Source organism: Athene cunicularia (genome assembly GCF_003259725.1).
Source record: "Athene cunicularia isolate RWA chromosome 4 unlocalized genomic scaffold, athCun1 chr4_part3, whole genome shotgun sequence".
Lineage (NCBI taxonomy): Eukaryota > Metazoa > Chordata > Aves > Strigiformes > Strigidae > Athene > Athene cunicularia.
The window spans coordinates 14,327,249-14,338,896 of NW_020799100.1; the positions used below are offsets into that span (position 1 = coordinate 14,327,249).

Below are 11,648 nucleotides of genomic sequence, written 5' to 3' on the forward strand. Positions count from 1 at the left end.
ACTTGGAGCAGAATTCCTGCTGAAATAAGCTGTTCTGCCTTTCCATCTGCCCCCTTCCTTGTGCTAGCAGAAGGAAATGGGGCTGCAACATGATGGGGAAACTGATCTCGGTGGAACTATACTGTCGTTTCCCCGTGCTCTCCCCCAAATGTTGGGGCAAGTTGATCCTGGTTTCCTGGGATGAGCAAATTTCCTGGGATGAGCAGGTTTCCTGGGATGAGCAAGACCTGCAGTGCTACTTGATATCAGTTTATAGCGTTTGTGAAACTACTGCGTAACAAGGGTACTTTCTTTCAACAGACAAATAGGTGGTGGTGCTTCAGTGATGATACCTGTAGATACCCTTGAGAAGCAGTCTCATTTGGCCTCTTAATAAATTATCTTCCAATAGTACACATCAGAGTAGCCCTTTAAAAAAACCCAAAATTCACTTTCATTTTCTTGGGGAATTACCAATTGGTAATTCTTCCTAGCACTGGAGTCTGACACATACCTTAGTTTTTTCCTAGCAGTTTGCTATTTTCTGCCGTGTTTCCCTTCTTTGTTTTTCTGATATGACATTCAAGCTGTGTGACTGGGTGTTGAATAGGCTGTGACTCAGTGCACAAGAGTAAGGAAAGGTCAATGCACAAATGGATTCATCCCAGCAACTGCCTTGAGTTGTGGCTCTTCCTCTGCTTCTGCCTTGCTTTTGGGGAAAAAATGTACTGCTGAAGTACGCCAGCAGTAAATTACTAGTTGTCCCATACTGGTTTTGCTCAATGTGCCAGAGCATAGCACTAAAAGTTTAATAGGTGAGTAATTGAAAAAGTGCTGTGGTTTCTTTGTTTTTTAATATTCTCGGTTTTGCTTGGATTGGGCTCAACTGTGTTTCTGACATACAGCTGTTGCTTGCAAGATGTAATAGCTTGTCTTTTCAAAGTTTTTTTTAAAACTGCATTGATGGATAATTTTTGATAGAATAAAGTATTAATCACTCCACAAAATGTATATACTATTTTTACTAAAGATACAGCATGCACGATGCAAATTCACTGCAGAAAAGAACTGAAAAATGAGACTCATCCTCCCTCCACAAGCATAAGTTTCATTATCACAGCCACTACATTGTTGCATGCTACGATTTCTTAAAAATTTCTTTTCAATTACATTTTTTTATGTTTGCTTTTCTTATTTAAAAGATTGATGGGTTGAGATAACAGGATTAGTAGAAACAATTTAGTGGGCAGTAGCTCATCTGATAGCAAATACTAGCTGACAAATTTGAGAATTCATTTGTGTTCTTTTCTGTTGGAAAGCTAAAAATCTGTCAGCATTACGAATGGTAAAATGTGGACCAACAGGATTGTTACACTGGTAACTTCTTCTAGGAGCAAAAGTTCTTCCTCCTCCATCCAACCTGGACTACTCATTTATCCAAATCTGCACCCTGAACTGGACGTGGAACCCCCCAGAGAACATCAGCAGCAGCTGCAACCTGGAGTATTCCAGCGACATCGTGATTGATGAAGTACCTCAGGACAAAAGAGTAAGTGCGTCACCTCTTTGAACTCTGCTGTGCTCCAGTAAATGTCTTAGTGTGATAAAACTGTGTATGTGCAAGAATATATATGTATATAAATACGGCTTTGTCTTTATTTCTTGTCATGGGATCAAAACCTCAAAAATGAGTCATACCAGCATGTGGGATCTTCAAATGAGAAAAATCTGTCTGTCGTGCTCTGATAGTTGAGCTGCTATCGATAACACAGCAGTACCATAACAATAATGTGAGAAGAGTTGTTTCAGCCTTTGCTTATGCAGCTTTCTATAAAAAATAAAATGTATACAGGGCAGTCCACATCCTTAAGGCTTAAATGCAAAAGCTGATCTCCTTCACTTTGCAATTTCTGAACGACATGTGTGCATTAACCTTGGTGTAGCTGTGATTTAACAGCGCAGTGTCTTTTGGAGGTAATGCCAGGTATTTAACATATTCCCACGTTTGCCCTGTCCCTGTGCTTACAACTATTCATGGGTGTTGTGTTATGAGGGCAACACAGAACGCATTTGTTCCCTGGAACAGAAATTGTAAAACTTCTTTGGTTTGGGCAGTTGTTTTTATGTCTGTGTTAGATGGTGCGCAGCCCAGATGTGGTCCCTGGTGTGGATTAACAAGTGTTTGGTCAGGGCTGAGAGCAGCGTTGCCATGGTACTGAAGGGACCACAGGAGAAATATTTTTGAAATTCATTGGCAGGAGGATAATATGCTATCAGTCCATAATTCCAAAGTGTGAGAATGTGAAGCCCTGAATACACACCAACCGTGGGGTCGGCAGCGCTGCTGTTTCGGATATGGTTAAAATCAGTACAATGCCTCCTGAAACAGTCCTTTGTTGTGAGCCCTATTACAGTTTTATGCCCTGATGTTTACAACGGCTTCTTGATGGTAACTGCCCTATTCTTTGACAGCTCCAGGGTATCCTGGACTTGAAGTAAGGCTGTGGTTTCACAAACAGCCAAGCTGCTTTAATGGCTTAACACTGCTAAAAGGGTGATTCCTCATTTCTGACACCCCTTCTGTAATGATCTTCACTGGACCATTAGAAGAGCTGGTCTGACTTGCTAACTCAGCAGAAACCTATTTACCTCATCTGATAGGTTCATTAACAAATTAACAAGTTGAAAGTCTGCTTGGTTAATGAGCTGAATGAATTTCGGGAAGGGTCTAACAGATGTTGAGGTCGGCAGCAGTGAAAGAGCAATGGGACAGCAGTTTCACGTGACGGGATGAACCAAACTGTGTAACATCTTCCTGCGTCTTTTGCATTACAGCTGGTAGAACATAGACCGTTCATTGCTGTTTGATTTCCTTGCCCTCTCATTAGTGCCTATATATATATATATATATATAATTTTTTTTCTTTTAATATAAAAGTTCTTTGATATACACCATTCTTTGATAGCTAAAATATCCTTTTTTTTTTTTAATCTTGTTTCCAGTTGAGTTAAGGCATCCCCCTATCCCAGTAAAAGATACTTAAGAAAGTGTATGATTAAGGGTTTAGCCTTTTTCTCACATAAACATATACTGTCTTCTGAAAATGGAAGATCACAGGCTACTTTGGCTTGATGTGGTGTCATTGTATTTAATAGCCATTTGTGGATTTCTTTCAATAATTTTTTTCTTTTGCTCCTTAAATCCATGCAAACTCTTCTTATTGCTTTTTGGCTACATCTTCAAATGTTCTTTCTTCTGTTAGTCATGTGCTCAGGTGCAGACACACAGAAAGGTGAAGGTTAGATCTGTAAGCTTCTCTTCATATAGCTGTAGTATAAACGTGCTTATTTTGCATTGTCCATGAAGACTTACTCTGGGATCATTTTCCCCCACATTATACTTGTTCCTTGATTGCTGTGTGGCCTTTGCTCGTGTCTACAGGTCACTGGAGTAGAATTAGTTTTCCTTTGAGTTCTGAGTGCACCTGATGAAGAAAAAGGGGAGCTAAATGTGTTGCTGAGGCTTCCCATGTTGTCAGACACTCATTTCATTTGGCTTTGAGCTGCAGCCTTTCTGAGAGGCTGTAATGTATTCTTACATTAACAGTAATTCCCATGTTTCTGATACGGTATGCCAAATGTTCTGGTTTTCCCGTACCCCATCTAACACAGGAGTGGAGTAAGAGTCGCTTCCGTGTGACAGATACATTCTTGAATGAGGAAATGCGTTTCAAAGTGAGAAGTGAATGCAAGTACGATAACACCAGCGAGCCCAGCCGATGGGTGGAGACCTCCCTTCTGCCAAAAGGTAACGTGCAGTGGCCAGAACAGGGAGACATCTGCCTCTCTTGGCCTGAGGAGACACAGCCTTCTTTTCTCTGCTATTTTAACAAAATATTGTAGAGATATATCATAGAGAAATAGGGAGATACCAGACACGAGGGCTAGTTCAATGGATAGAGCGTAAACAGAATGATTACGCTCCATTTAAACGCTCTTCCAAGACAACAACAAAAAAAATTTAAATGCTCTTCCAAGACAACAGCATGATTCCTGTCATCCCACTGTCCGTGCCGTGCTGTGGTTGTGAGATAAGAGATCACTTAGGTTGTATTTAGCCTGCTGACTTGATGACTAACATCTAAGTTTATTTTGTATGGTTTTTTCTGTACAAGCAAAAGTGCCTAAAGTAATCCTACATTTGTAAATGTTAGAGGGATGAATTTAGCAAATGTAACAACTTGTTGAATAAATAAGTGACTAAATTAAATATTATAGTAGGGTTCTCTCTTTTTCAAAAGAGATGACTGGGGTCTACAAAGCTGTGCACAGCAAAATGAATACAGAAAAAGTATTTTTTGTTTCTTGACATCCAGAAATAAGGGGTCCACAGCAAAACTGTTAGGAAGGAGACTTTAAGGAATAATGTATTCTGCTTGATGCTGGAAGTTAGGTGGTACAGTTAGGAAACAGAGCCTCTTGCCTTAAGTAGTAAAAGACTGTCTAACCCAGGAGTGTGTGGACAAAAACCACATGTGGACTGGGGAATCTGAGACCTTATCAGGCTTCTCTACGTGCCTGTCAAAAGGGTATTCTGGAAAATCAGAGAAGCAGTTTGTTAGGACAGCATGTGCTAAACAGGTTGGGGCTTTTAAAAGTCTGCTTGCAGATAAAATCTTTTTAAACACTACTTGGAACAGAAAAACTAGTTTCACTTTCCTATACTCTTAGTTGCCACTTCAGGGAGAATGCAAGCTTGGAAGTAGAATGTAGTTTGGGATTTACTATCAATAAAAGTCTGGACTGTTGATAAAATTAACATGCATTTTATTTTTAGTTCGTGGAGATGTTGCTACTTGTTACAAGGAAAAAATATCTAGTAGGCTGTAATATGATAATACAATAGAAAAAACTTGTACCATACAAAAATGCAAGATTGAATATGAAAGACTTTATTCTGTAATTGCTCTGCCTAGGAGATATGCTGATGTCTCTATTCCCAGTTGCCATGTACTCATTTGTATTTGTTCTGTAATTTGGGTTTTCAGTATGTTGAAGTTGAAAGTCTATATGGGTCTCAATTAAAAATTCAACTTACCCACTGTTGCTTTTGTCCATATTTAAGATCTACGGGAATTTCCACATTCAGAATACTGAGAAACTAATACTGTATCTGGAGAAGAAAAATATAATTAGATGCTGACTAGTTTTAATGTTGATGGCTGTAATAACTATAACAAAGCTAAGTGTTATCCCTATAATTGCCGGTTACTTTAACTCCTTTTTAAAGCATCTGTAGTTTAACAGAACAAAATATTCTCCTGACTCAACATCTTGTCCTTAGCATCAGGTAACTCTAATAATTCAGACGTGGTGGAAACTGAGATTCACTGTTATGATTAAGTTGCATTTAGAAGTTGCTCTGCTGAAATTTCACCTATTGCAAGCGATAAACAACTGGAATTCATCGTTTGCTGTGCTGAGGCAGGCAGTGCAGGCTGAGAGGTAGCCCATCTTTGCCTTCCAGAGTTTCAGTTACGTAAAAAGGAATGTTTTACTTCTGGAAACGGGGGAGAAGATTTTGCTGGCAAAATAAATTTTAAGAGACCTTTCCAACTTGCCTTGCAGGTATTCCAGGTACTGCTGCTGTTGACTTGAGCTGTGTTTGGCACAACTTGGAGTACATGGTTTGTAAATGGCGTCCTGGGGAGAACGCAAGCAGTGATACCAATTATATGTTGTTCTACTGGTTCGTATGAACTTTTATTCCCAACTCTAAAGTGCTTTGGTGCTAATCTTCAGTCTTACATTACACATTTTACTTGTCTGCTTCCTGTTGCTTTGAAAGGTCCCAGGGCATTGCGTACAAGTTAGTGTTGGGTCCTGTCCAACAGAAAACTTCACTGATGAAGAGGCTGCTGTTGCGGAGTCTTTTTGGGAAGTTGATGTAGCTATTAAGCTGGCTGCTTCTGTAGCCCATTTTGAAATAACTGCTATTGCTTTCTAATTTTTTCTAATTGTGGCTTCAAGGAGGGAAGAATTAAGAACTGAGCTAGACCACTATATTAATTGTTTTCTTTGTAGTCCAGCAAACATGGGCCATTTAAGTCCGAATGACTGATTAATGTATGTGTCAGCTCTTAAATCACTGGAAAATGGTATGAAAGCATTAACACTTGGCAGTAGTCTTGTTTCTATCTTCAATATCATAAATAACCGATTCACCCTGAAAACTACGGAGAACATCTTTTTATCATCATCCCCGCTTGCCAGCTGACTGCCATAAATAGACTCTTGTTCCAAAGGAACAGAGTTGTGTGAGCAAAAACTTGGCATCAAGATCCGTGCATGCTGATCTGTGCATACTTCTGCATGTTGATGGGACTTGTGAAATGCCAGATTGCGTTAGCTTCTGTAGAAATATTGAAGTTTTCTTTCTGAAAGATGCGTATTGTTGTTTTAAACCAGCTTTCTGTCTTATCTGAACTAATTAAATTTTTCCTATCCAGTCTTGCGTGGCAGCTGTTCAATCCAGTGCAGGAGACTTGCTGCTTTAGTTAAATGCAGGGAGAAATATTGTCTCTCTAAACTGCTATTGAAAGAAATTTTTTCTTTATTACAAGAACAGTGCCAATGAGGCATTGAAGATCTGAATTTCTGGGTATATGGATACTTACTGGAATAATGCTTCAGATTAGAGCTAAGTATTTTCAACCCCTTAATTTTAATGATGGTGTAGCTGCAGCGACAGGAAAGTTGTTTTAATTCAGGCTGCTTAGAAAGAAAAATACTTTTTTGATTTTAAAGCTGAAAACTAAGGAAACACTTGATTTTTGGTCTGAAAGATACATTTTTCCATAATGCAGGTGAAGTGGTTTTTTTAAATTTTGTTTTTGTTTTTCAGAAATGAGTGAACATTACCTGAAAATTATCGCTTAATTCCATTTTATATTCTTCTCGTTGATGTTTTCCTCTAAAACCCTATCTTTTCATCCAAAGTGAACATGAATATAACATTAGCTTAGAACAAACAAATCCAGTCAGTGCACAGTAATGCTTGCTGAAACAGAAGCTTACTAGTGCAGGTTGATGCATCACTGGCATGGTGCTGACTGCTCTGAATGTCTCCCATCTCCATCAGCCCCAGGGTCGGGAGGTGAGAGAGGTGGATAAAAGAGGGACAGACAGTTTTGGTTTCCCCAGCCCCTCTATATTGAGATATGAAGTAGGGGAATGACACTCGTGCTACTAAATGAAGCTCTGATTTACTCTATATCACTTTTAAAATAAAAAATCAGTTTTCTCAGGAGGAAAAGCTACTGGCATATTTTCATTTGGACTTGGGGAACAAAGATAAGCAAGGAAGAAGGTTGTCATAGCTTCTCTGTTATTGGAAGCAAGTGCTGACATTTTGAAAAGCAAATGTAGGCAATAGGTGAAACTTGACTACCTCAAGCAAGAGCTGCAATACCTGAGCCATAGGTAAAGGAGATTGACCAGCTCATTCTGTCACAGAAGTGAAATTCTGTTGATGGGAAGTGATCCAAATTAGTTTGCTTTCTAAATATTTTTTTTTTCCTTGAAATTGTTTTGCCATGTGGAAAATGTGAACCAAAGCTGGAAGCCGCTGTTATATTTGATGCTTTGATATAAAGAAAACCTGTATCTGTTACTACTAGACACTCCTTTACAAAATTAATATTCTTTCTAAAGCTTGAGATAAATTATAAGCTTCTTACTTTGCTTAGCTTTACTTTTATATATGCTATACCACAGCTTTAATGCAAGATCAGTCTTTATAATTTGTAACACAGGTTGCTCTTTGCTGTCCTATTCTTTTGAAGTTTAAAAAAAAGTTTTTCTTCCTATAGGTTTGATGGTTTGAAAAACTGTAAGAAGTGCAGCAACTATTCTATGCATCAAGGAACCTTTGAATGCATTTTCAATCTTAGCTTCCCAAAAGTCACCAGTACTTACCCAGCTATAAGTATTTTGATTAGAGATGATTCTGAGGAAATTAGGCCTGTGTGTGCCAGTAAAAATCCTACTACCCTTGGTAAGTTTAACACCACATTATAAAAAATAATTTAAAGAAGTTTGCTGGTGTATCGTTGTGTTTGAGAAGCCTGCACATCATAAGCTGTAGATGAGACAATATGTTTAGATGCTCCCTTCTACTGATCAATCAGAGATCAATTATACAGACTGGGTTTGTTGCTTGGGGAGTGTGGGGGTCATTTTCTACTAAATTTTACTCTTGTTCTTCACTGTTTTATTCTTTCTTGACTTTTTGGTGCTAACTTTTTCCTCTTTCTCTTCCTAAACTGGTATAAGTGTATTATGCAATACAGGACTTGAACTTTTTATTTCTTTTGTAAGCAGTGAAATACACTTTTTAACTAATTCTTCCATTTTGCATTTCAGTAAAACCTGCTACACCAAGACGAGTTACACTGTCAAAGATAAATGATGAAATATATGTAGAATGGAGTGAATCAGACACCTTTCCAGAAAATTGTTTATTTTATGAAGTTGAATTTCACAATGGTGATTTGGACACTGCTCAGATAATTAAAGTAATTTTTCATTACTTACAGTTAACTGATTTTTTTTTTTTTTCCCCTATGTATCTTGTGTTGATACTCACAGTAACTCAAATATTTGCTGTTTAAAAATGAAAAATCGTGTAGGCTGAATGTGAATGGGACTGGTGCACTAGCTGGAAGTGTTGTGTGGACTTAGGATTTTTCTCCCATAAAGTAGTTTTCTAGTAGTAATATCTCATAGGCAATTCATATGAGGCTTGAATCCTTGCCATCATTTGTTATGACAAAGCAGTAATGCGTAAGAGCAGTGTGATAAAGTATGACATACTAAACTAAACACTCATCAGGAAATACACTGTGGTGCATGGACCTGTTTGCTTCTCAGTGATGTGGGACTTTGGTCTGTTGGTGCTGGGTTTTCCTGTCATTGGTCTGTGCTCGATCAGATGACTGACTTATTCTTGAATGACATGACCTGATGGCCATAAAGCAAAATTAGTTGGTGATGCACACAGGAACACAGAATGTTATACAGAACAGCAAGGTGATAAAAAGACTGAGGATGGTAGGAAAGAAAAAGATATGTGCTCTTAGGTACACTGATTTTAATGTACATATAAAAAGCATTTACTTCGGTATCTGGATGTACTCGTGTCTGTATCTGCATAGCCAAAGTGAATGTACTGTTTGATTGGAATGGTAAACAACATGATAAATTCAAAAGTAAGGTGGCAGTCTTCTCCTGTGGAGCATATTTAGTTGTTTGTCCTACCCCAAATTTAGCAAACTCAAATAATATCAACATTCCTCAGGAAACCGGTAGTTTGAATCAAAAATAAGTGAAGTTTGCAAACACAGTAGTTGGGATCATGTTTCTAGAGGCATCATAAAAGACTTCTGCATGGTCGAAGTTGGATCAGTGTTGCTGCCCCGACAGAGAGGGGAAGGCAGCATAGATCACAGATGTTTCTCCAAGAAAGGCACTGATCCAAACACTGAGTCTTAGTTTAATCATTGGTGCCAAATGCTGTATGATAGATGTAGCAGTGAATAAGATCAAATCTTAGCTTTGGAATCTCTATTTAGGCAGTCTGTGCTCGTTAAATGCTACTATGCACTTTTTTTATGAAGTTCAGTATTCACAAAAAGATCTTCCATCAAAACATTCAGAACACATTAAGGGCACAGTGAAGATAGGCTTGTAAATGAGAATATGTTGGTAACTGAACAAAGCAAATAACCTTTTCTTTTTACCTTAGGTTGAAAATAATTATACGTCAATTCCTACCGTTGATCCTAATAGCAAGTACATCTTCAAAGTGAGAGCAAAACCAAAGCCTGAGTGCTACAGCAGCAAGCTCTATAGTGACTGGAGTGAAGAAAAGAGTATTGGTGAGGGCAGCTGTTCCTGCGATTTGTTACAATTTATTCTTCATCTGTGAGGAGTCTAATCCCTTTTGTCTGCTAAATAAACAGGAGTCTAAGATCATCTTCCTATGGATCTATTTAATGTTAGATAAAAGGAGGGCAAAAGAGTTCTAGTCCTGCAGCAGTGCCATCAGTTACTGCCTGTATTGCTATATATGTTCATGGGGTTGCCATCTGTGTCGCTATGCAGTGCCCCCTTTCCCAGGCTGTCAGTTTTTCATCCCTGAGTCTCACAGGTTTGCATTTTCTTGCCAAATCTATCTACATTATAATATGCTTTGAAAAATAAATCCTTTCCTATGCAAGCGCTAGTGTCTTTGAAAAACATCCGGTCTGTGAACAAATTAGAGAATTAATTAATTTGTTGTCATTATTCCTAAAAAGCCTCTCAAAACATCCCTAAGTTTCTACAATTTTGTTTTTCAGGTGAGAAGATGGACAATACGGTCCATTTTGTTTTAATAATCACCATTCCATTAATAGTAGCAGTATCTACGATAATTCTACTGGTTTATCTCAAAAGGTAAATAACAATCTCCCTTTATTTACAGTCCACTAATTCTGGTTGGTCTTTGACTTGCATTAAAATTCATCTCTCTTGCAGTGTCCATGTGTGTCATGTTTCAATAGCGTCTGTTTTATCCATAACATGTATTGCATAACAAAAAATGGCAGCACCATCGTGCCTCAGTCATTAAAGTTTATAGACCATGTATATGCTGTGGTTGCACTTGGGTAACATTATATCTGCGAACGGTTACGTTCTTGTCTCTTTAAGCAATGAAGTCTGAATTCAAAATTAAGCTCATATATAAAGGATATTTTACCAGATTTTTTTAAAAAAGAGTCTACACATTTGCTGCTGTCTTTGTCAACAGTGAAAGTTATTTAGAATCTGTCTGTGTGAATATTCCCATTTCCTTTTGGTTTGGGGAGTAAAAATAAGAATTGGGAGCAGTTACGTAGAGAATGAAGGCTGTCCAGTGATGCCAAAGCTGACTCTGCAGATTTTCTTGACTGTGCCCAAGTATGACTTTGAAATGGTGATTTTTTAATTAATATATCCTGAATGTAATGCTTTTCTTTTTCATTTTATGAAGGCTGAAGGTATTAATTCTTCCACCAATTCCAGACCCTAGAGAAATTCTTAAGCGGATGTTTGGAGAGCAGAATGAGGATGCCCAGGTTAGTAAGAAGCTGTTGGGCCAGCCTATCTGTTGAACCAGAATCTGTAGGCTACCAGTTTTCTTTTTTCCTAATATATATGTCTATCTTAAAACCAACTGTATGTAAGCATATCATATGAAAATTAAATATTTACAATAGTAAGAGTTGTTCAGAAACAATTACTCAAAGCTGAGAGGGATTTTTTCCCCCCTCAAATTGCATATACTTTTCTAGATACATCAGTAGAATTGTATTATTCTGTTATTTTACAGATTTCTAGTCCGTTAAAAGTGGTTTAGGTTGGTTTGGGGGTTGGTTTTTAGGATGGAAGTTTTCTGGCTGTTGATTTTTTGTTTGGTTTGTTGGTTTGGTTGTTGGGGTTTTTTTTTGGGGGGGGGGAGGGCACTACTGATGCAACTCAGCCATCTATATTTTTGTCTCGGACTTCAGCGTGGTTTTATTGTTGTTCTAATTCTCAGTAGTTTTTCTGTTTTTCCCCATTTGCTTTTTCCCTTGACTCCTTACATT

At 38.0% G+C, this 11,648-nt stretch overlaps 1 protein-coding gene across 1 annotated transcript in view; it reads left to right on the forward strand.

Moving 5' to 3' along the window:
- The first annotated feature begins 701 nt into the window (after positions 1-701).
- IL13RA1 (interleukin 13 receptor subunit alpha 1) overlaps positions 702-11,648 on the forward strand; it is a 13,197-nt gene continuing 2,250 nt past the window's right edge. The window contains exons 1-9 of the mRNA XM_026848866.1: positions 702-794; positions 1,371-1,528; positions 3,652-3,787; positions 5,608-5,728; positions 7,851-8,035; positions 8,404-8,555; positions 9,785-9,917; positions 10,380-10,476; positions 11,054-11,138. Of these exons, the coding sequence (XP_026704667.1) occupies positions 3,703-3,787; positions 5,608-5,728; positions 7,851-8,035; positions 8,404-8,555; positions 9,785-9,917; positions 10,380-10,476; positions 11,054-11,138 (858 nt within the window). The 5' untranslated portion in view covers positions 702-794; positions 1,371-1,528; positions 3,652-3,702. The remainder of the gene's footprint in view (positions 795-1,370; positions 1,529-3,651; positions 3,788-5,607; positions 5,729-7,850; positions 8,036-8,403; positions 8,556-9,784; positions 9,918-10,379; positions 10,477-11,053; positions 11,139-11,648) is intronic.